At 36.2% G+C, this 26,519-nt stretch overlaps 1 protein-coding gene across 2 annotated transcripts in view; it reads left to right on the top strand.

Annotated features, from left to right (window-relative positions):
- Positions 1 to 25,455, top strand: part of LOC110114940 (B3 domain-containing protein Os07g0679700) — a 68,718-nt gene extending 43,263 nt beyond the window's left edge. For both annotated transcript variants that reach the window (XM_020848005.2, XM_020848014.2), the window contains 2 exons: positions 23,314 to 23,381; positions 24,510 to 25,455. In XM_020848005.2, coding sequence (XP_020703664.1) covers positions 23,314 to 23,381; positions 24,510 to 25,189 — 748 coding nt within the window. In that variant the 3' untranslated portion in view covers positions 25,190 to 25,455. The remainder of the gene's footprint in view (positions 1 to 23,313; positions 23,382 to 24,509) is intronic.
- The last annotated feature ends 1,064 nt before the right edge of the window (positions 25,456 to 26,519 follow it).

Genomic DNA, 26,519 nt, shown 5'->3' on the forward strand with positions numbered 1-26,519 from the left:
AATTTTTTCGTTGGCATAAAAGCACCTTCAAGAGTGTCCCTAGCATGCTACGAAAAGCACGTACAGGGCCTATCCACTTTTCTACTAATGTCGTCTTCGAACATCCTCCTACCGTGCTACAAAAAGCGCATACATGGGGTTGCACGCGACTCTGTAAACGTCGACAATGGGATTTGAGTTTTTTGAGATTAGCCAGCATTATAGCTTAGCATAAGATAGATGACGACGACGATAAAATGGCTAGGGTTCAAATCACAAGCTTCTTTCTCTCTTTTTTTCTTTATTATTATTTTATTATTATTATTATTTGTTTAACTACTAATAATATAGAGAGGGAGAGAGTAAGATGAACTCTATTAAAGAGAAAATGGAGAGTGAAGTCTTTGTTAGAAAAATAGAGAGAATGTTTTCTGTTTGTAGGGAGAGATGTAAGGGTTGTTTTAGGTTGGCTGAGGAAGGAGAGGGGCTTAGGTGTGGAGGTTCACGTGGGTTGATGTCGCCTAGATGGAGGTTGTAGGGACTGTAGGTTGGCTGGATTGTTGGGAAATGTATGTAGAGGGAGCAGCTTGTGAGGGTAGCAGGAAGAATGGTCTGTTGGAGGGCTGTTGGGTGTATATTTGGGCTCGAATAGAGGGGAAGAAGAGATGAAGTTTGAGTTTGTTGTGGATGTGAGAAGATGGGTTAAGTAGCCACTGTAGCGAGGAAGAATAGTAGTTGTTTGCGGGGATCTGGTTATTGGGTTCAGGTATGAGGTTGGGAGTGGGTTGAGAGACCAGAGATGGGAAGGGCAGGTGGTAGATGGAAGATCGGCTGTGGGTTGTGGCTTCTTGAGTTCGATGGAGAGTTGTAGGGGAGTAGTGAAGTGGAGTTTTTGAGAAGATTGAGGATGGGCTTGAGGTTTGGCTGCTGTAGGAGTTTCACGTCAGCATGTGGCATTCACGTGAGTGGGAGGAAAGGTGTGCTTGCACGACCGCTGTGAAGTATGGCCGGCCTGGACAGGAATGAGTGGAGGGCTGCTGTTTGGGTGTGTTGTACATGATGTGGGAATAGAGGAGAGAGACGGGTTGGTAGACCGAACAGAGTAGGAGGAGAGGACGAGTGAGATCTGGAGGTTGGTGGTGGCTCGATTTGAAAGAAGCGTTTGGTGAGGGATCGGTTGATGAGTGGAATGGAGTTGCGATTGCTTCTGCTATGCTAGTAGAGAAATGGAGATGTTACTGGGGCTACACGACACAGGTGATAGAGGGGAGAGGCAACGAGGCAACAATGCTCGAACAGAGAGTAGAGCGGGGGCTTGTGAATAGAGAGATCCAAGAGACGGGTGAGGATATGGGAAGAAAAAAAAGACTGATGGGTATTTAGTTTAGGAAAATTTTTTATTACTATATATATGTTATATTTTCCATCTTGGCTGAATTGGGCGGTTGTAGAATGAATTTGATCAGGAGATGGGGGATGGGGCAGCCGTTTGTAATAAATTTGAACATTGATATTAGATATATATATATATATATAGCCCGGATGCTCGACTTAGCGAGGCGGGAACTAAAAGTAGGACGATATTAATTCTATTCTTTTCAATGATCACATTAACATAAAATCTCTCAAAGCAACTGAAGAGACATTATAACGAAGATATTCCATAAAAATCTATTAATTTCACTTTTCAAAGCTAATAATTACAAGAATCATAGTTTACCTGCTCTCATTATTAAGTCGTCTTCTATAGAAAAATTCTTCTCATCTGGCAATTTCTAATCTTTGAGGACTTACCTGAACATAATTTAATAGAATTAGTTTACTAAGTAAACTCAGTGGATAACTGTTAAAATAATTAACTTACATAAACTACAATACATACAACCTTTGATATATGTCACTTCATTTAACATTGAAATACATTTCCTTTCTTTAGTTCATTTCATTACATTCATTTATTTATACATGTTATATTATATTCTATTTATTCCTTTATACATTATCTATTATATTCATTTATAACGTTTACTTTAACATGTGTTTTTTTCTCATTTATTTTGAGCAGAGAACTGTTTAAATGTACTCAAAGGTACAACTTTTTTCATTTCCTTTTTTTCTTTTCCATAACTTTTTCTTTTTTACGTGCACGGTGTTGACGTATATTTTCGTATCGACCCGACCCCGATCGAGCCCGACTAGGCTCGATCAACCCAATCGAATGTCGTCGAACCAAAATCGGTCCAAATTAAACCCCAATTTAATTAAATTAAATCAAAATTAATTTAATTTATATCAAATCAATTTAAATCAAACCCCGTCGAGCATCATCGAGCCAATTCAACGCAATTCGACATTGATTCGAGTTCAATTTCATGAAATTAACTTGATCGGACCTGCTCGGACCCAAACCGACCCAAATCAGTTTAATTGAGTTCAATTTGTGCTCAATTTTAGCCCTAACTAATGAGGTCATAGCTAATTTGATTTCCCAAATCAGATTTCTTGATCTAGGGCTGAGATTGGATCAGAAATCCCACCCAATTTCACATCAATTGGGCAGCAAATCGACTCAAGTGGATTTTGTTCTCATTTCTCACAACGAGGCAGCAGCGAGACGGGATGTGTCGAGCGGTTGGGCTCAGTTCGTGCGCCTCAAGGAGAACGAGAGAGAGGGGGAGCCTCATTTGGCTCCCCTGGTGTTTTCCGTCCCGACAGAAAGAGAGCGAGAGAGAAAGCTAGGGAGAGGCGGAACCAGTGCTCCCACGTGCGACTCCATCGCTCGACTCCCCTCCTATTTCCGTTTCTTCGCCACGAGCGAGAGAGAGCAGAGGTTCCAGGCGAAACCTATACAGGCGCTGAAGCCCCGTTCGCACGGCTTTCCCCCTGTTTGCGACCTCCTGGCCGCTCGGAACCTGAGTCCGACTCCACCTGGACAGTCAGCCGGACCTCCTAGGAGCTCTACCTCACTCACCCCGCCGGACCTCTTGAAGCCTCCGACCTCCAGGTTTAGTACAAAGCCCCGGTTTTGTCCAGATTTGGGCCGGTGTGGCACTTCTTGCGAAAGAACGCTTCTACTCGCTTTCTTCTTCATTTCCGGCGACCTCGGGGTGAGTTGGAAGCTGTTTGAAGCTTCCAAACAGCAAAGGAGGGCTTCAAAACCTCCCAAACAGTGATTTGGAGCCTTCAAATAACCTTGGAAAGCAGCGACGACTCTCGGAGCGGCTTGGATAGCGACTTTGGAGCTTGGATAGAGAGTCGAAACTTGGATATGAGCGCTAGGATAACCCGAGAGAGGTATAACGTTGAAACCTAGGAGAAACCTTAAGGCTCCCTAGCCAATGACATGTGGTTGACGATCCAAAGCCTTAGGTCCCTAGAAACTTTAATCTTTTGGTCTTCCGAAATCCTATCTTTGCTGTCCACTTGTTTAAATCATGAAAATCAAGTGATTTTTTACGATTTGCTCTCATGTGAGAGCTAAAAGGATGGCGGCAAGGCGAGGGGGCATTGAATTTGTGCTCAATGTCCCTATTTTTGCATGCGAATAACATTCATGTCATATTTAATGCCATTACCTACAACCAAGCCATAGGTTTAGCAGCTCATTCAATGTCGAATGAAATGTAGAAGCGTGGAGTTTCTTAGCTAAGTGTGGCATGTGTTAATAGATCCCTAAAACTTGCATGTTATGACAAAATTAGTTTATGCACGTGATAGGTTTACATCGTCATAACATCCACCGTTTTCTCTAAATTTAGTGGATGTTCAAATATGCATTCCAATTATTTTTATGAAGTTGTGGCATCTTTTATGAGCATCATTGGTTCATGTTTCAAATCCCACAACCAATAGATTGATTGGAAGCATCATTGGGCTTCTCTAAATTTAGAGAGACAAAGCGAGATTTCTCTTTTTTATGCGCTTTCATTTTTTTTAATGCTAAATTGAGCTTATGTGAGTTATTGCCTTTTGAATATTCTCTTTATGTTAATGGCTATGGTCCTTGTACTCCTACAATTTGCAAAACCATAAATGTGTCCACCAAACTCATGGGTGCTTGCAAAGCAAAGATGGAGTGGTCTATGGTTTCAAGGAGCTTATAGATTACATCCCATCACATGTTGGAGTTTGTTAGGCATGTTTAGTGTAGTTTGTAAGTTGACGGGTTAAGGGCATTAACACATAACTTAGCACTTGGTGAAGCTCACGAAAAGACAATCGAAAGCCTTCACCACTAGGTTTTCCTTAGACTCTAGTAAACTAATTCCTAGAGCCTATCCATAGGGTTTCCAATGACGATTTTACCCTATATCTTTAGGTTTCTCAGATGACCCCATGTGTTGTCTTTCCAAAAAGGGTCGTAGGAGCAAGTCCACCCTATCCAACTTCTCAAATCATGCCAAAATTGATTTAGAGATCGTTTCATGTATTGGGAACTCTCCAATCAAGTCTCCCCTTCCCCATGCATAATGGTTTAGAGCACCTTAAGGCTCCAAACACTTCATTGCATGAAACATTTTGATTTAGGTCCAAGATCCTAGGTTCGTGGTATTTTGTTTGTTGATATAAAATCAATAAACATTTGTCCTTTCCCTTTTATTTGGGACATTTTGGAGCTTCCTCTAGGCCCCCAAAATATCCCATTGACTTCAACCATCAAGACTTTTAGGAACAAATCCTAAGTCACCTCCCTTTTGTTGAGACAAAAATCAACAAATGCATGCACTTCCATATGTGATATTTTGGAGTCTCTCTAAGCTCCAAATGTCCATCATGTGGATTGCTTGGGCTTGAGATCGAACTCTCAAGCTCTCCTACTTTGTTTGTTGGAGCTTCTAACCCACAAATATTACTTCCATGTGTGACACTTTGGAGTCTTCCCAAGCTCCAAATGTTCCCTTACATGAACCATGAAGATTGTAGGAAACAAATCCTAAGTCCCCATTCCATTTGCTAACAACACAAAATTAGCAAATGAACATTTCTCCTCTCATATGATGATTTGGAATTCTCTAAAATTTCAACTTATCATTATATGAAAATCTTGTAGCTTAGAGCCAAAAAAAATCTAAGCTACCTCTTTCTTTCATTTGAGATATAAAGATCAATGAAAGAATTTCCTCTTTAGGCTTAAGATTCTAAATATAGCCTATATCATTTGTCTAACCTATATAGGTAGATGACCTTCTCAATTTGTAGTTCAAAAACTACAAATTACATCTCTTATGCAATGATATTTGGAATTCTTTCTAACATGGAACCAACTTCCAAGTTCTCCCACCTTGTTTGTTGGAGCATAAAACCAACACACATTCCCTAATGTGTGATAACTTGAATTCTCCAAAGGCTCCAACCAATATCATTACATGGTTCTAAGTCTTAGAAACAAATTCTAAGTCACCCATATCTTGTTTGTTGAGACAAAATCAACAAACAATTTTCTTTCCCTTTCATGCATGACCTTTGAAGCCTCTTCAAAGCTTCAAACACCTCATTGCATGCCTCCTAGTCTATCTTAGGAGCTATCACCTACCTTCGTCATGCATTGTGTTATGGATTTCTCTAAATCCTAAAATACATCATGTCTTTCGTTCTTGAACTTAGAAGCAAATTCTAAGTTTCTCCTATCCCATTTGTTAGAACACAAGAAACCAACAAATCTCTTCCCATGCAAGATATTCTAAGGCTCATCAAGCCTTTAAACATGTCATTGCATGAGTCCTTTAACCTTAGGATTAAATCATAGGTTCTTCCCCCCTCTTGCTTGTTGGTACAAAATCAACAAGTTAAGGCTATCCTTCTTTCAACCTTTAAGTTGTAGGAAATCTATCAAACCATTTATTCATTGGAACATAAAACCAATGAATGATCTCTCGATTTTAGAATTCAAATCCTAATTCCCCTTCTCCTACGACTTAAAATTGTAGGAGAACATCTAATCCCCCTCATTCTCCTAACTCATGTTAGGCGAGTGAATCCTTTTCTTTGGGCACTCAAAAGCCTAATGAACTCTCATGAATGTGTAACCTCTAAGTTACACATCATTTCCTTCTTCTACCAAACAAAAAGTGTAGAAAACCTCCCCATTCACTTGGCCTAAATTAAGTGAATATGTGCCATTCCCTTTTGAACACCAAATATTCAAAGGGATTCCTCTAACTTGCAACCTACAAGTTGCACTTCACTTTTCCCTTCTTATAACTCTAAAGTTGTAGGAAATCACTCATCCTCCCCTTCCTACGATCCAAAAAAATTGTAGGAAACTATTACATTCTCCTAAGATTCCAAATTATGAGAATGTGCATTCCTCTTTGAAGATCAAAAATTCAAGGAACATCTATGGATTTGCAACCACAAATTGCATGTTCCTTCCCTCGTTTCTACAACTCAAAAGTTGTAGGAATTTCTCTCATTCCCTTGACTCGAATTGGATGGGTGAATGCCCCCTTTTTTGAATACCAAATGTGCAAAGAAAATCTTCCACTTTGCAACCTTCAAGTTGTATTTTCTTTCCTCTTTCCTATAAGCCAAGATTGTAGGAAAGCATCCAAATCCATCTTTATACTCTCACCCTTCTAACTCAAATTAGAAGAGTGTATTTCCTTCTCCGAATGACTAAATGTTTAGAAAACTTTTAAGAGTTTGCAACCCAAGTTGCATCTTATCTTCTTCCCTTCTACTCTCCTAAACCCAAGTTAGGAGAGCATACCCCTCTCTTTGAACATGTTCAAAGGGGTGTTCATGAGTTGCAACCTCTAAGTTGCACCTTCCTATCTTCTTTGCAAACCCAAAATCTTAGAGAAATCCATCCTTTCTATAACTCAAAAGTTGTATGGAACTCTCTTGCACTCAACCCATGTTGAGTTGTTCAATCTTGTTCCAAAGTATCTTGCTTGTTGAATCAAAAGAAACAAGTTATTTCATCCCAAACATAGGATTCAAAGTCCTATTTCTCTCCACCCATCCAAACTCAAGTTGGAAGGGTGCAATCCTCTTTTTGGACATCAAAGTGTTCAAAGATTTTCATGAGTTTGCAATCCATAAGTTGCATACTCTCTCTTTTCTCCTCCAACTCCAAAGTTGAAGGAGATTTCCCCTCTCTTTAGCTCCAAAAGCTAAAAGGAGTTTTCCAACATTTAGCCCAAAAGCTAAATGTCAGATCCCTATTTTCTCTTCTTAGCTCCAAAAGCTAAGGAGAACTCTTCCAACACTTGACCCAAAAGCTATATGTTGGACTCTCTTTCTTTCCATTCTTTAGCCTCAAAGTTAAAAGAATTCACTCTTCTCCTAGCTCTAAAAGGTAGGAGGAGAATTCCTCCAATATTGAGCTCAAAAGCCACATGTTAAACATTTCTTCCTTAGATCCAAATTCTAAGAGGACCCTTAGTGTGACATACCACACAAGTGATGCAATCAAAAATTTGGGAGAGGTTACATGAACTCACAAAAACTAGACAAATTAGACAAAACAAACTTTTTATATCATATACAGACTTACAAACTTTTAACTCTTACAAACGACTCAAATAAACGACTCAAACAAAGACACCTAAAGTTGCTTTCATCCATTAGAAGAAGGATACAGGTGAGGTGTAAACTTTCGGATAGAAGAAAGAGGTTAGAAGCCAAGACGAAGTGGAGATAAGCTCGCAAGCTTTCTCAAAGAGGGAAGGAAGGAGGGAAGTTGGACAAAGCTCGCAAGTTTTTCCAAACAACAAACCCGCATATTTCTATTCCAAAAATAACTCACATAACCATTCTCTTCTTTTTGAAGACTCAGCTCCCGATGAGTTAGTTCTTGTTTTCTTCCGAGGAGGCGAAGACTGAGCATCCAACTCTTGAATCTTTGCTTCATATTTCTTCAGGATTTATCTTGCAAACATTGCTTCTTCTTTATGTATCTTTCTGTACACAAATGCATCCATGATTGTAGTTTGTATAGCTCGTATTCCAAGGGATTTGTTGATTCTGACGGAATCCATCTGTTCATCGAACCTTGATCTTCTGAATCTTCTTGCTTGTTTTCTCTTGTCTTTTTGTCTTTTTTCTTTTTTTTTTGACGACTCAAAAAAGACTCAAAGAGAGACTTTAAAAGACTCAACCTAAAAAACTTAGACTCAAAATAAGACTCACGACAAGACTTGACTTTGACAAACAAGACTTAACAAACCTCAAACCAAAACCTAGGACTTTCTAACTTGCTCTGATACCAATTTGATGCAATCAAAAATTTGGGAGAGGGACTCAAATTTTTTATCACAAAAAAGAACTCTTTCTAGAGAATAAAAACTTACATTAACTCACAAAAACTAGACAAATTAGACAAAACAAACTTTTTATATCATATAAAGACTTACAAACTTTTGACTCTTACAAACGACTCAAACAAACGACTCAAACAAAGACACCTAAAGTTGCTTTCATCCATTAGAAGAAGGATACATGTGAGGTGTAAACTTGCAGATAGAAGAAAGAGGTTAGAAGCCAAGACGAAGTGGAGACAAACTCGCAAGCTTTCTCAAAGAGGGAAGGAAGGAGGGAAGTTGGACAAAGCTCGCAAGCTTTTCCAAACAACAAACCCGCAGGTTTCTATTCCAAAAATAACTCACATAACCATTTTTAAAAAGCCCAAAACATCTACTATATATAAGTATAAGAGGGGAACTAAATATTAATTAAAAGCTGGAAATAGAAGGCCAAAAGCCACCTAAAAACTGCAGTAGAAACTCTTTGAATTCTTCCCAAAACAGCTACCAAACAGTCCCAAAAACTGTCCAAATTCTGTCCAAAATATAGCCCAAAAACTATCCAAAAATAGTCCCAAAAACTCTTCATATTCCCATATAAAAATAATAGAAATGAAAAGCCAAAAGTCACCTTGCATGATACCCAAGAATCACAGCCATTTCCAAGCAGAACAAGGCCACATAACCAGCCAAAAACAGAGCCTAATGTCACGCTTTCAGCACAGGAAACCAGGGGACACTTCACGGGTAAAGGGGGAAGAAGTCACGACAGCAAAGAGGGCAGATTAACTGAACCAGCAGAAATTGGTAAAAGGAGGGACCACAGGAAATAAATCCTGAGCCAGCCGTGGGAATTAATGCAAAAGCAGCCCAAGAGACAAACTGCAGTAGCCCCACCTTAAGAAGAATATGAAAGAACAAGTTCCACTCACCATATCTAGCTCCCAAACATTAAATTTCATAACTAATCATTAGCTCATAATGAGCTATAATTCCACTAGACATTAATGAGCTAGAGGAGTCAAAAATCAAATATTAGGATTTGATTTGCCCCCCCCCCCCTTGCCTACATCAACAAGCCTCACACACTTAGGTGCACAATCCCTTTAGGCATACTAGGATTAGGATTTTTCTTTGTGTGCGCATGTGATTGATGTTGTGGAGTGATTGCCTTTTGGATTATCTGCGTTGTGGGCACTTACTCTTAAGTGGTTAGTATAGAAAAATATACAATGCTTTTCTGTGCAAGTGGTCATGTCCAAGAAGGGGGTAAATGTCATGATTATGCTAATGTTGCTTCCTTGCAGACGCTGCTTAAAACCCCCTAAGAGAGGCATGGCCAATAGGGTAGAAGCAGATACTTAGCACTCTAAGTGCTAGGCCAATTTTGGGAATATAATGTGATGATTATATAAACTGCTATCTGACTCTATTTTACATATTTGAGTCTTTTATATTTTTCAAATGTATTTGATAGAAGTAGGATGTGAAACTTGTGGGGGTTTGGAGCAAAAGAAAGGAGTGGAATAGGAGGAATGTACCTTTTTTTTGGAGATCAAGCCCAAAGATTTTTTTAAAAAAACTTGAAGACCCCATAAGTAGAGTCTGTAAATTTAACTAGGTTGTATAATGGTAGACAACTCAGCTGCCAAACATGTTTGTAATAATTGTGACACTATTTACACTTCTGTTTTGATTTATATGCAAGCATGTGTTGATGTGTTTACTCGGTGCGCATTAGAAAAGCATGTATTTTTCCTAGATTTTCTATATTGCTTTGTTTGGGTGTGGTCTGGACTTAGTTGCAGTAGACTCTTAGGATAAAATAAATTTTCTACCTCTTAACATGTAAATAATCTAAAAAAAAAGATTTAGGCTTCATGTTTTCTAAATAAGAAAATTGCATGGCTTCCTTCAAAAAGTCAAGTTTTCCAAATTTAAAATAATCATGCATGACCAAAAGTATGTTGCATCTAGAAAAGCCTTTACTTAAGGATTATGTAATAAAAATATTTCTTTTTTGTGAGTCAGCATCTGCATACCAATCATAATTAGGCATCTTAGCCCCAAAGCCAAGCTATAAGCCCTACCTTCTAAATAAAAATAGCCTTCCACTGTACATTTGCATCGAGACCAAGATATATGATTTTAAAAACGATTAGGAGGGTTTAGCTGGTAGTCGCTTCCAGGCGGGACAGTAAATCCAGAGGTCGGGCAGACTATTCCTCTTGTGAGGTGTGGTTTGTAAGCCTCTTTACACTCGTTAGATTTAGGTTCGAGACACTACCTATTGGTAGTTCTCACCTTAGTTTTAGGGTCCGAGGTATTGGTTGATTTCAAATCACCCTATAAGTCATCACCCTTCGGGCAATCCCTTCAATAAGTGTTGTTGAAATATAAGCCCCAACTCTCTAATGAAAATGTCAACTTAAACAAAAATTATACTTCTAAAATATAAAGCTCAACATAGGATAGTTTGAGCACCTCTGAGTTTCCCTCAGAATCAAGTGCTCCTACTTCACCTTTCTTGACTCTCATTCCAAATCTAATTCTAAGTTGTTCTTTTCACCTCCTTGAAATTCCTAAGAGTCAAAACCTTTAATCAAGACTTTCTTGGATTTCAAAAAAAATAAACTTTAGCCAACATCTAAATGACTCACAAAATAAGAAAACTACTAGTTTAATCAAAAGTTTTCCCAAACCAAAGTTTGAGATATAATTAACCATAGGGGCTTGCCCCTATGGAACGTCTGTATCCTAGAAATAAATAAACCCCATTCAACCAAACATTGAATGGGGGAATCTCTATTTCAAATTGTAAATTTTATCATTGAGTCCATAAGGAAATAGTATTTTTACTCTCCGGGATAATATATCATCATTTCTATGTCGTACTCGATTATAAAATATGCAATCCTTTTGAGGATACAAAAAATTCTCCAACACACGAGTACTTTGCTTTCCCAGCCAGTACCATATGGGGGTGAACTCTTGTAATTTGCATGTATATCATTTTCCCTTATTATATTTATTTGTTTTATTTCCATACATATATATCTTTTGGCTTTCCTTTTATTTTCTATCTTCCATTTCTTTTTCCATTTAATCATTATATATACATTTGCATATCTTATATAAAATATTATTTTTCACTTTAAGGAAACTTTCAAACATTTATAACGGATGCAATTAATCAGAAGACTATTATTATGAAATATTTATAATTTTAACATTTGTAATTTATGCAAAAAATCAAATATTTAAAAGATCATACATAAAAAATAATCATGAAGTAACATAAATTTACCCATTTTATTTTCATCTTCCAATCTTCGTCTTGTATTAAGAACTATTCACAATAACATAATAATGAATTAGTATTAAATTCAAATTTGAATGCCTCATCAAACATTTGATTCCTTTTATAACATTACCTCACAATAGTTTTCTCTTTTTTTTTTATTTGAAATCTTGAAGAATCAACTCTAAAAAACTTATTTTCTTCCATTCTTACATTTTTAAAATTAAACAATATAAATTTTTCATGAAAATAAGATTTAATAATAAATCTAAGAAAATTTGTATGAAAGGAATTTTACTTACAATGGGGGGACTTTTCAAATCCCAAAACCTTCTTCTTTCCCTCTCAAATCTCTTCCCCTTGCTTCCAAATTGTTTTAAGAAATCATCCTTTGCTTTAGATGAATTAAAAGGTCACAATTTATTAAAAAAATGGAAAGAAAAACCAACAAACCTTTTTCCCTCTTTCTCTCGATCATTTCTCTTGTTCGTTGAAATTTCTTCTAAATTTATCACTTTTTAAACGGTAGGAATGATAATGAGTCATTAATTATTATCCTTGAAGGCAATCGTTTGTTAAAATTGGAAAAAAATGGAACTCATCGCACGCTCTTGCGCAAGAACCATCCGCTCTCTATCATTCCGCCATTCTATTTTACCTGCTCCTGTTCGCGAGATTAAGAGGGGGTGCCGACAGGTTCAATTGAATCGGTCGGATAAATCAGTTATAACAATCTCCCTTTCTTATAAAAATTTTGTCCTCAAAATTAAATCATGTAAAAGAAAACATACTTTAATTGAATAAATGGGGATATTTTCTTTTCATTTCTGCTTCTTTCTCTAAGGTGGCATCTCTTTCTAATCCATGTTTTCATAAAATCTTCACAAAAAGTATTGCTTTATTTCTTAATTATTTTATATCATATTCCAGTATTCTTTCAGGTTCCTCAACATATTTTAAATTAGGCTATAAGTCAATTGATTTGGATTGGATTCTCTTTAACTCATCTGGTACATACTTCTGAAGTACTGATATATGAAACACATTATGAATTCCTTACATATGTAACTAGTAGATCCACTCTATAAGCTATTTTTTCAATCCTTTCAATGATTTCATATGGACCTATGAATTTTGGGCTCAATTTTCCTTTCTTTCCAAACTGTTGAACACCTTTTATTGGATTAACTTTTAAAACAACAAATTCTCCTACTTCAAACTCAACTGGTCTGTGCTTTGCATCATAATATTTTCGTTGCCTATCTTGAACTGCCTTTACTCTATCTCTGATCAATATGATTTTGCTAGTAGTATCATCTACCAGTTCAATTTCATTTATTTTTCTTTCACCTGTTTCTACCCAACAAAAGGGTGTTCTACAATTTCTCCCATAAGAACTTCGTAAGGTGCCATTCCAATACTAGATTAAAAACTGTTATTGTATTCAAATTTTCTTTCACAATTTAGAAGTGAATCAAACATCTCTATTAGAAACAATTGATTTTGGAATTTCATGAAATCTCATAATTTCATTCATAAATATATTTTGGCAAACTTTTTCATTAGATTTGTCTGCTTAATTAGTAGGAAATGAGCTGCCTTGGTTAATCTGTCAATAACAACCTATATTGCATATCGACTCTGTCTTGACCTGGGTAATCCAATTACAAAATCTATTGCAATGTATTCCAATTTTCACTCATGTATAGGTACGGGTTGAGTTGACCACTTGGCTTTTGATGTTCTGCTTTAATCATCTAACAGGGCATATATTTTGCCATAAATTATGTAATATTCCTTTTTAATCGTGGCCATCAAAATAATTCTCTCAGTTCTTGATACATCTTTATATTGCCTGAGTGAATTTTATAAGTTGAGAGGTGAGCTTCCTACAATATATCTTCTCTTAAATTTCTAACATTTGGAATACATATTATGCCTTTATACTTTAGTTATCATTCTCCATCAATTACAAAGTTCTCTAACTACCTTGCTTGCACTTTTCTTATAATGTCTTGAAAATTTTCATCTTGAGTTAATGAATTGAGCACTCTATCCTTCAAAGTAGATTGGTCACAAGCTGATTCAAAATCATATCTTTTGTATTTTTCAGATTGACCACTGAAAGCTTTAGTCTTTTCATGTCTTTAATTATCTATTCATGCTCAGTGATTAACCAATTTGCATTTTCAAGAGTTTTCAGCTAAGTGCATCTGTAATCACATTTGCCTTTCCAGGATGATATTGTATGTCCAAGTCATAATCTTAATGAGCTATAACTACCTTCTATATCTCAAATTAAATTATTTTTTATTGAAAATGTATTTGAGTGCAAATACCACATCAGCTAATTTCAAATCATGAGTTGGATAGTTTTTTCTCATGAATTTTCAGTTTTCTTGAAACATATGCCAACACTCTACCATACTACATCAATACACATCAAAGTCCCCTTAATAAAGCATCACAAAAAATTTGGAATCCTTTTGAACCTGATGGAATTGTTAAAATTGGGGCAATCATTAAACAATTCTTTAACTTCTAGAAAGCTCATTCACATTGATTATTCCATTCAAATTTTGCTGCTTTTTGAGTTAATCTGGATAACGACATTGTAATATGAGAAAATTCTTCTACAAACCTCCTATAATAACCAACAAGACCTAAAAAACTCACATTTGAAATTGTTGTTGGCCATGTCCATTCAACAATAACTTGAATTTTATTCTTATCAATGGAAATTCTTTTATTACTAATCACATGCTCAAAGAAATTCACGCTGTTCAACCAAAATTCACACTTTAAAAATTTAGCATATAACTTATTCTCCTTAAGTGTTTGCAACATTGCCTGCAGATGACTGTAATGACTCTCTTTATCTCTTGAATAAATCAAGATATCATCCACAAACACAATTACAAAAATATCCAGGAATGTCCTAAAAAATTTGTTCATCAAATCCATAAATACAGCTGGTGCATTTGTCGCTCTAAATGACATTACCACAAACTCATAGTGATCATATTTAGCTCTGAAAGTTTTCTTTGTTATATCTTCCTCCTTAATACGTAGCTGATGGTATCCAGAACGCAAATCAATTTTTGAGAAAACTGTCGCTCCTAGTTGATCAAAAAGATCATCAATTCTTGGCAAAAGGATATTTGTTCTTAGCAGTAAGTTTATTCAGTTCCATGTAATCTATGCACATTTTGGAGCTCCTATTTTTTTCTTTATAGATAATTCTGGAGCTCCCCATGGTGAGGAACTTGGCCTTATAAATTCTTTATCTAGCAAATCCTGTAATTGACTTTTTAGCTCTTGTAATTCTTTAATTGCCATTCTATAAGGTACCATTGCCATTGGTTCTGAACCTGGTATCAACTTAATAGTAAAATCTATTTCTTTTTTTGGTGGTAATCTTGGCAAATCTTCTTAAAATATATTTGGATATTCTTTGATTACAAGTATATCTTTCAACTCTTTAACTTTCTTATTTGTATCCTTTACTTAAGTAAGAAAGTATTGACATCCTTTGGATACATATTTGGAAACTTTCATGTAAGTGATGATCATCGAAGAAATTCCTCTATCTCCATAAAATTTACATTCTTTCTCCAGAAAAATTAAATTTGACAATTTTCTTATTGCAGTCTATTATCATAAAATAATTTGATAACCAATCCATTCCCAATAGTATATCAAATTCTTTCAATGGTATGACATTTACTGTTGCTTCAAACTCTCTTTTATTTATTTTTAAAATCAATTGACTTATGCCATTACTATTCATTATGGATCCATTTGTCATCAAAACTTCTAAAATTATAGATACTTTATAAACATTTAATCCAACTGTTTTTACAAATGCCTCTAAAATGATGGAATGTGAAGCTATTGTATCAAAAAGAATTTGTACATGCTTTCCTTGAATCGTTATCACACCTATAAAAATTATATAAAAAAAACATAAACATATATCATTCTTTTAACAATGTTTTCATAATTGATGCAACCAAAACTTCCCAAAACAAGTAGGAGAACCCCTGGTCACAAAAAGAAACAAAGATACTCCTTATAACTTGAAATAAAAGGATAAACGACACTTCATAAACTTTTAAACATAACATGACATTACAAACTTATGAAATAAAATCCTAAACTTGCTTTCATTCGTCGAGAAGAAAAATACAGATGACGTCGAACTTGCGGAGAAAAGAAAGAGGTAAGAAGCCGAGACGAAGGAGAGGACAAACTCGCAAGCTTTCCTAGAAGAAGGAGAAGGGATGGAACAAGCTCGCAAGCTTTCCCAAGAAAACCCGCAAGTTTTGGCTTCCAAAAATTACTCACATAACTCTCTTTTTCTACTACAAAACACGTTATATTTATAGGAGAAAATGGGATAGTTAAACAGCCCGAATCCACCTCCACCCGAGCCAATTAGAATAGGGAAAATAGAAGGCTAGCAGTTGTCTAGAAACAGCACTCGAACAACTACATAGAAAACCGAAACAGGCAGCCAAGGGGGGAGGAACGGGCGACCACAAGGGAAACCAGAATAGGCAGCCAGGGGAACCAAAACAGACAACCAAAGGGAGAAGGAACCAACCACGAGAAAAGGAACCAGGAGGGGGAAATCGAAGGGCCAAGGGAAGGGGAAAAGAACCTCATTTAATCCAATTTATGAGCTGAAAGAAGCAGCTCAATATCAATGAGCTAACTTTAGTAAATACAAATAAATCAGCCCAAAATTACAATCCAAAATAGTTTGACCCCTCTTGCCTACATCAATAATACACATTTATTCATTTTTTTTTATTTTTATCACATATAATCGCTTCAGATGAATCCTTAGCATCCTTCTGAGTCAGTGCATATACTCTAGGCAGAGTATTCTGTCGGCCTTGGCTTGGTCCTACAGTAGAAGCAGTTGATTCTATTGTTCTTGATCTTCCAACATTTTTCTGAGATCCAGTGTTTATCCTTAACTCTCCTGCTGATCTTGGCCCCTAAGTAGGATAGTTTTTAGCTATGTGATCTGGTTGATGACACTAGAAGCAAGTATTTGTACCAGATAAACAATCTCGTTTATGTTGCCTTCCACATTTATTACGACTGTACACACGTGAACTGTTACTGCTACTAGACTTAGTCTTCTTCCAATTAAACTTCCCAGCCTGTGAAAGGAGTTTGTTATGTGAATCCTAAGAAGTTCCCATAACCTCACCACTTTTTCTATTTTAAAAGTCATATCTCCTTTGAGTATTTTGCAAATCCAATTCTACTCTCCTAGCTCTTTCCACCAATGCTGAGTAATCTTCAATTCCAAGTGGAACAAGAGGCTGGCTAATTACATCATTTAATCCAGATAAGAATCGGTGATACTAATATTCTCCAGAATGTATTAATTGAGGAGCATATATGGATAATGTTGTAAATTCAACTTTATACTGCATTATTGATTTATCTCCCTGCACTAGTCTAATAAATTTATCCTGCATCTAGCTCCTTGCAGAAGGAGGCACTAACCAATCTCTAAACATTCATAAAATTATCCCATTTAATTTGTATATCATGAATTTCTCTAGTTTTGTTTTTATGTTGACCTCTCCATCACCTTTCTGTTTCTTCATCAAGAGCAAAGGTTGTCAAGGAAACTTTCCTCTCCTCTGGACAGAACATTCCTTCTAAAATCTTCTCAATCCTTAGTAACCAGTTTTCAGCCTCAATTGATCCCTTTACGCCCTTAAATAATACTGTTCTCATATCTTGAAACAGTTTGAGATATTTATCCATAGGCATTCCAGCACCGCTGCTACTTCCTGATGGTTGATTCCTTGAGTCTTAAATCAACTAAGTCATAGTTGTCATCATTTGTGTCAATGCTTCAGGGTTAACATTAACATTAGGCACTGACCTTTCCACTTTCTCCTCTTCTTCAGGACCATTTTGGTTCCTGTTTTCAATAAAATAGTTCAATTTATATTAAATCATCAATAGTCATCCTTTATCTTAATGGCTTTCAGTATGATTCATAGCTTAATTGGTCTCTAATATCACTTTTGTCACGACCAAGCCCGGATGCTCAACTTAACGAGGTGAGAACTAAAAGTAGGATGAAATTAATTCCATTCTTTTCAATGATCACATTAACATATAATCTCTCAAAGCAATTGAAGAGCCACTATAACAAAGATATTCCATAAAAAATTATTCATTTTACTTTTCAAAGCTAATAATTATAATAATCATGGTTTACTTGTTCTCATTATTAAGTTGTCTTCTTAAAACAGGTACCCTCGAAGACTCCATGCGTCTTTATTACGCGTGGTGGGAATGAAGATCACGGTCACGATGTCTATGGATACCTATCATATACGTTTTTATTATGCGTGGTGGGAAGGTCCAGTTTCTCGTAGTTTCCTTTAAACGGTGAAGACACCGGGAGGTTGCCGAAATTTCGGGTGAACATCAGATCGTACTTGGACTTGATTAAACTCAAAGGGACAACAGTGGACTCGGACTTGTGAACTTTGATACAATAAACTCAAATCTAAATGAATACAAACTTAAATAAATCACAAGAATTTGAATTGAACAAGGACTCAAATCTGATTTGAATTTGAACTCATGCAAAGGACTTGAGTTTGGACAACTTGAACTTCGACTCGGACTCATATTCAAGCAAATGGACATAACTTTAACTCAATTTGAACCTAAATGAAAATTACAAGAGAGTATGCTACAACTTGAACTCAAGTGAGGACATTAAACAATGAAGTGAACTTAAAATTGACTTGGACTTAGATTTGAATCAAGCACAGTGGACAAGAACTTGAACTTGTACTTGGATCTTGAACTATAATGAAACTTGAGTTTGGATCATAACAATAAGCTCTCAATAAGGATTAAGGAATTATCATTCTATTAGGAGTTGCAAATGCTTATCAAAGAGAGTTATCCATCTGAATCTCATTCATGCAAGCAAAGATTCACACATGAAGTCATTACAAGCTTTGGCATAAAGCTTATTTGAGCAATCATAATGAACTCAGAATGAATTGTTCATGAGGGATATACTCATAAACAAGATAGAGGGATATAATTTCTTTACAAGAAATATAATAAACACATTAGCTCACTTATGAGTTATATCAATGGCTAAGGTGTGAAATCAATAGCTCCTCTACAGCCAACATCAGATATCTCGTAGATACAAACGACGGCCACCACAAGTATTAAACGACGCACAGGCGAATGTTGCAAGTTTTCAATCAACATACATGGGGAGATTATTGATGAATGCAATCCATTCAACAGAGAGTGTTAATATACAAAGTGAATGTGCTAAGTCATCCCTACAAACATATAATGTCATTCCACAAATGATACGACATGTTCGTGAGCAAGATATGAAGGACATTTAGCAGATGAACCAGCTGCCTTACAACACTTCTACCATCAACATTAGAACATAAGAAACCATATTCAATCTTGAAAGCAATGAAATAGGAGGGGATGTATAATTTGACCCCGAAAAAATATGCAAGCAATAAATCTTACGAGCATTAGAAGACATGCAAGTAGATGTGGCAGTTCACCAATCAATAATACATAAAGAAGTCAAGAACATATACAAGCACCTATAAGTTGTGTAGTAGAAGATAATAGATGCTACATCATCCTTGTAGTCAACTCTTATACAATGTCAATCAAATATGTTGATCATTTGTAAGTAAAGACAAATGACATGCAACAAATGTAGACTCCCACAAGCAGAAGCAGGAGATTCGTTGGTGCACTACAATCCATTTGCAGAAAGCAATAAGTAGTGCGTGACAGTTTACCTGTACAAAGCAGTAAACAACTCAATCCAGAAGTTGCTATATTATGCCACTGGATCCACAACATCCATGCAAGCGGACAAAAGACGTTTACAAATATAACAAGAATTTTCCCCCACATGCATTATAATATGTATACATATACGTACAAAAAAGGGGGCAAGTACAATCATACACCCGCATGGACCCCGGCGAGCAGTTATAGGGATACATGTGACGTCTAGGGAAGCTTCACGGGTCAATAGATCCTAAGCATGGTAAATAAGAATCGACAAGGTTCAACAAATAATTATAAAATGCCCCCAAACACCCGCATGGGTCCCAACAAGCGTGTTGTAGGAACACATGTGACGTCTAAGGATGCTGCGCGGGTCAATAAGTAAATTCAAGTTTGAACCCGTTCCTTTTATGCGGATCAATAGGAGTCGATAGGGTTCAAACTATCAAAAAAAAATATATGGTTGTGGCGACTGATATATTTATCTTAATACATTCATATTAGGCCTTTAAGGCCTATAAAAATGAGAATTCATTAACAAAGGCTTAAAGCCTATAAAACCCGATCATCTGTCGATAGCCCGACAAAGTCAACAATGTTTTTTAGTCAATAAAATAACCCCATACACCCTGATGATGGCCGTGTTGAATGCAGATCTCAACCGGATGAGTTAATTTTAAATATTTCAAAATGCTCTTAAACTTCAATAAAATTCAAATATTTTAAGTGACTCAAGGTCACCCCGATGATGGCCGTGTTGAACAAAAATCTCAATCGAAGGGGTTAATTTCAAACTTTCAAAATGCCACGTAAATGCTCATCAAAACTCCCAAAAATCCAAAATACCAGAAATCCCAAAATCCAAAAATATTTAAAATTGAAATAGATCCATCAACATTTAAAGCAAAATTCATCTATCATCCGCAATAGTTTGCTGAGGTGGATAAATTGAAAACTACTTCAGCTTAAATTGAACTAATGCCTAGTCGAAAATATCATTAAGATCCATTTTGAAACAATCTCCTGCTAGTAAGGATGTGGTACGTGTCCTCTAACTAGTGGCTTTGCAGCCAAATGGCACCGTAGGATAAACAGTTATGACTCGGGGCCCTATGAACTGAGTGTTTTTGCCGCCAATGGCACCACAAAATACCAGTTATGACCAGAGCCAATGCGTTCTTTGATGACATCAAATTCTTCAGATATGAATCAATGGGATATGATCGATAGGGCACAAAGCCCTCTGTTAGTTAACGTGGATTCAAATTTGTCCCCTTAGACAAACATTCACCCAGGTCTACAAGGTCTCCTTGGACGAAGCAACCCATGGATGCCAACAAGGATCCTTCTGTTAGGTTGGGTCGACTAACTCCTCTGACTAAGTAGACTAGGGACCACGATGGCCTGGGACGACGGAACCATGAGATCTTGATCGGGTCCATCATCCATTCCCCCACCATCCGCTTTAAGTGCAAGATGGTGAATTTTCCAATTTAAATATTAAACTTTTCAAATTCCGAAATTCAAATCCATGTTGCTTTTATATGTCAGATAACACGTATCTCTACGTATCTTATTGATGACTATCCTTAATCAAGAGTTTTCTCTTGTTATTAGCAGGGGTAATTAACTATAGGGGCTTGCGCTTATAGGAAACCAGAACTCAGATCTTAAAGTCGCAAAATGAGGGCGAAATCTTTGGGTAGTGTCTTATCTACAAACCCATATGCCTTACCAAAATTTAACCTTGAACTTAAATTCATTAAAACTCCCCCCCCCCCCCCCCCGAAGAAACGCAACAGCGGGCGGAGGCCGGGGCTGAATTTTCGGAGCCCATAGGGAGAATAGAAGATGATATTGTAGAAAATAAGAGCAGCAGCAAGGTTTTGTCAATCAACATCAAGCTAGTGTATTGAAGGTTAGGGGATATTTGACCAATATGTAAGATTGGCATAAAATGAAGTAGCAGGTTTAGTGCACGAAGGAAGAAGGTGAGTGTGCCATAAAATGATTTCCAGTGAACGAAGTATTGAAAGAGGGATATAACTTAAACAGTGGAAAGACGTAGCAGTAGAAATAATTGCCGCAAGACATCAGCGTTGATATCATGTTGAATTGAATAAAACTTCACAGCATTATAAAAAGTCAAATTATGAGGAAATGTAAATTGTACAGTAAAACAGAACAAATGATATATAAATACTAGTATAGGAAATATCTCTTCTAATGGAAGGGCAACTTTGCCCTGAGTTCATTTTAGATGACAACTTTTGGTATGCATCAACAGCCGGCTGTTTGTGTTGTTGGCATCGTGTGTTGGATACCCATTTGCAGAGAAGGTGGCTACCATAGCTATTCTTGTAATGGTAGAGTAGTTTGGGTCAATGTTTAAAATTGCGCAATTGGGTATTGAAGCATTTTTTGTTCATGAGGCAAGGAGTAAGCCTCAAGGCATTTTGAGGCGTAAGCCTCAAAATAAAAAAATTACGTGAAGTGATAATAAATCTCAAAATTAGTTTTTTATATAATATCTAAATAATATGTTAAATGATGACATATTAACTTATTGAATTATGAATTAACAAATTGACATAAATATGAAATAAAAAATTACACAAGATATAAAGTGACAGGTGATAAATTGCGTGAAATAGAATTAAAATCCAAATATTAAAAGAGAAAACAATATTAAATATAAAAATTGCCTAAAAATATCAGATAACATTAAGTTCAACTTCAAATTTCTTATTTCTTAATTCTCTACTCATTTACATTTAATTTCTAATGAAAGCTGAAATAGTTGGCAACAACTTAGGAATAATTTGCACTGGCATCACTGATGTTATCTTTATCTGAGTTATCGCCATAACAAATTAGTCTATCCTCTGCCTCATTCGGTAGAGTCGAATGCCTCCCAATATGCTTCTTTTTAATTTATTTCAATCATATTCTTCTTTTAGAAATATTTTTATCAACATAAACATGAGATTAATGCTCCAAAATTTTTAGAGTGGTGTGCAACTTCTAAGTAATTATCGGTGATGGCTATGATAGTGTTGGCTGAGGCGAAGGCCGCTAGCTGGAGGTAGAGGCAATCAAGATGAAGTTGTTGTGCTCAAATGTGCATTAAGGCGTAATTTATATTTGTTTTAACAAAAAATATATACAAATAGAGTGGGGCATAAGCCTCAAACTAGTGAGGTAACTAGGTAAGGTGTGCCTCAAGGCGGGCCTCAGCCAAGCTGAGGTGCAAGCCTTATAAAAAAGCTAGAGGCGTAAGCCTCGAGGTGTTTTTCACTAGAATTACGCATAGGCGAGCCTCTTATTGCGCAATTTTAAACAATGCTTTGGGTCATCATTAGTTGGAGTGGATGATTTCCAGCACTGATTAATGGATGGAATTAGGTGTATTGTCAACCTTAATTTCATATAGCTACTAAAAAATATCCAACGGCTCTGAATATGTTTCTATTTCCCAGTTCAGGGTTCATTTTAGAAGAAGAGATTGAGAGGTGGTCAAAAATGTCATGTCGCTTGAGGGTTCTTCGTTATGTACAAATGTTTAAATAGCCTGCCTTTTTAACAAGTTGCTCAAACGAACTTACAAACTGTAATAGAATTTCTATGGGGAAATTTCATTTGTCTCATGATATGAGCTTTTTATAAGGTATCTTTTTTTTTCTCGAACTATATCTATGTATGCTTCTATATATCTTCATGTCCTGTGCCACAGAATTGTGATACATTGCTTGACTTCTCCTCATTATACAAGTACCTAAATATTGGCTCAATTTAAGTATCTACTTTTTCTACCACTCTCAAAAGAATGAAATGCAAAGAATTTAAGGATGTCATGAAACTTTTCGTTTGTGTGTATGAAGTGTAATTTTAAGAGGTAATACACTAGGGCATTTAATTTCTCTCATGATGTTAATGAAAATTCTATAGGTCTTCATGCGCTGTTCCAGATGAACTGACTGCAAGGGAGGTGCAAGATCTCCTTAGGCAGCATGCAGGTTAGTAATTTATCTTTTGCATTATATCAACTGACACAAGGGTTGTTATTTACTGTTGTGGTTTTGAACGAAATGAAGCTCCTACAATCTCCAGTTGCGTTAATGGATGAGGCATATAGACATTTTCGCCATCAATTTTATGGTGCACATCTTGTTACTCAATAAGTACTGCGAAAATTTACCTATGCTCAGTAATGGGCCAATGGCATGTTAAGAGGAAAGAATTGTATAAATTTAGCTATAATAAGAATTTAGTTGTTGAATGTTGTTAACAGGCAGAAATGGTACGATTAGCCTAATTGTAGGCTCATTAATGTTAGTTATCTATGATTCAACACCATTATAACTATTTAAAACTTAAAAGTGAGCACAGCTATGCTTTTTTACCATACCTAGCTGAGCGTGTAACAATGCAGATAAAAATTTTGAAGGCTGAAATTCACGCAAATGCTTGCATTTATAAACATTTTGAAAATTAATCCTATTGTTTTGAAACCCTATGAGCTCTAGCTCAAGTAGTATGCTCTCTGATTCTCATGGTCTGAGTCACAGATTTGAATCCGGCTTGTGATCTTTAAAAACTAAATATTCACCGATTCATTGCAGAGAATTTGATCTGTAAATGGTTTTGCTCCCTATTTATCTGGAACTAGCATGGTTCCTACTTATTTTTAGTTGGCCTTTGGTCTTATTTTCAATTACTAAATATTTGGGATATATTTCTAGGTTTTTTTGAAAAGAAAAAAAAAACCCTTTTTCATTAAATTTTGGTTACAAGCATCTCCAGTTGTGATTGTCTATAAATATTAGAATATGCTCTGCTTTGTTTTGGAGCTTCACGGTTGTTTCTGGATTTTAGATTATTGCTAAACTATTCCAAACTAAGTTATCTAAGATTAAATTATTGTCATAATCATGCCCTCTATGGCAAAAATTGTGATTGACGTGTGACATCTTGATTTTTAACTAGCCATTGTTTGGGCTCATTGCTTGCTAGTAGTCTCATAAGTAACAAGCTTTCCATTCATCCTGTGGCCATTTTGACCCCCCAGATTTTAATTTCTCATAGCTTTTCTTTTTTCATTTAAGACGGGAGTCTGGCTTTTAACCTTAAAAAAAATTCTGCAGAGCTAAAAAGACAACGTATCACAAGTTCAAAACAATCTCCATCAGAGGCTGAATCAACTGGCCTTGATGCCTTGGCCACCGCGGTGGCGCAGGGAGAAGCAGGCAACCAAGCTTCTCCCTCAGCTGCAGCAACCACAAGGCATCCCCGTCATCGCCCTGGCTGCACCTGTATTGTGTGCATCCAGCCGCCCAGTGGGAAGGGCCCGAAGCACAGCCCTTCCTGCACTTGTAATGTTTGCATGACAGTGAAGCGCCGATTCAAGACCCTCATGATGAGGAAGAAGAAACGGCAGTCCGAGCGCGAGGAAGCTGAGGTGAACAAGAAACAATCTTGGGGCAGCCGGGAAGAACTCGAAGGTACCAGTAGCTCCTTAAAGGAAAGAGAAGGCGACCTTCTCGAGGGACATATAGACTTGAACTGCCAACCTCAACGTGATGCAGAGCAGCGAGTTACTGACTCACCCTCTTTGCCACAGATGAGCATGATGAGCCTTCTTCAGGTAGCTAGTCTTCCACTTGAGAATTATCTGAAGCAGAACAGACTTGCAAGCTTGACAACAAGTGACCAGCAGGTGAGCTCCGGCTCAGCCACTGTTCCTCAAGCCCCTATTGAGAGCGAGAGCGGCGGCGATGATGATCAATGTGGCTCGGACAAGGTCAGAACTGATGCAGCTATTTGACTCTGAAAATAATCAGTTTATCATGGTTTCTTTCATGTTACATAAGTCAATTTCCTTTTTGCTTTGCTATCTTCAGGAGTGTTGAGTGATTTACTTTCTTTAATGGTTTCTATTTATTGTTATTGTTGTGTCTCACTTATTGATATAGTAGAAGGAGGTTTGTCTCTTGTTTTGAGTTCATTTTGTACTAAAATCAGTTGGAAGGTTGAAGTTAGCTTACTGTGAATTGTTCATCTAGAGAAACTTAAATCTCCACCTTTTTCTTATCTTTTTCACTCATGATTGAGTCCTAATTTATCACAACTTGATCATCTCCTAAGCTAAACTTTAATGAGGATATTTTATGAGTCTACCCTATTGTTCCCTGACTTTATTATGATTCATATATGAAGAATCAATATGGTTTATCACCACTTATGTGATAAACCATCCAATGCTAATTATTTCTAGCTCTTTTTCACCACCTAAGTGACAAACATTGATGTCTTACATGTTCATGGCATATAAATTGGAAGAGTTTGCCCATTTCTCACATGTATTGAAAACCATTCAAATCACCACTTCAAACTTTTTTCATCAATTGAAGGGTAAGTTGCCCAAATTAGATGAAAATATGTTTTAATAACTTTATAAGCAGATTATTAAGGATTTGTTTGGGATAACTTTTGGAAACGGTATTTTCATTGTTTTTTTTAAAAAAATTGTATTAGAAAATTATTCTAGAAGGCAGAAAAAAGATTGTCCCAAATGAAACTTAAAGTTTTGTGCTTTAAGAAATAGTATGGAAGCTGTTCCAAACAAAGTATTTTGTTTGAGACAATTTTTTTATTATTTTTTAAAGCAATTTTACAATACAAAAAATTATAAAAGAATTTAAGAAAATAATTATCAAATAGGTTGGAGGGTCAACTCGAATCTGATCCGTTTAATAAATGAGTAAAAATACATGACTCAAAATTGACCCATTTATTAAATAAGTCAACATGGACCCGAAGTTTTGGATCAGGCTCAGATCAAGTTGACGGATAGGGTCATTTTTTTGACACCCCTACAAGTCATGATAAGTTGTTCACCGTGCCATATTGTTAGCACTAAAAGCGGTGAGATAGTCCTTATGATTTTTTTAATCTTCTAGCTAGAAAAATTCTCCCTTAAAAAATTTATTCTAATTATGTTTAATGTGAATTGTGCAAGAAATTATTGTTAACATAAGAAAAGTGAGTCTTAACAGAACATTCTTTCTAAGATATTAGATTTTTTATTTCAATTTAATGAAGAAGGAGATATTATGTTCCATTAATAATATTATTTATTTATTTTCAAATTGTAG

The sequence above is a fragment of the Dendrobium catenatum genome, unplaced genomic scaffold (genome assembly GCF_001605985.2).
Source record: "Dendrobium catenatum unplaced genomic scaffold, ASM160598v2 fragScaff_scaffold_621, whole genome shotgun sequence".
NCBI lineage: Eukaryota > Viridiplantae > Streptophyta > Magnoliopsida > Asparagales > Orchidaceae > Dendrobium > Dendrobium catenatum.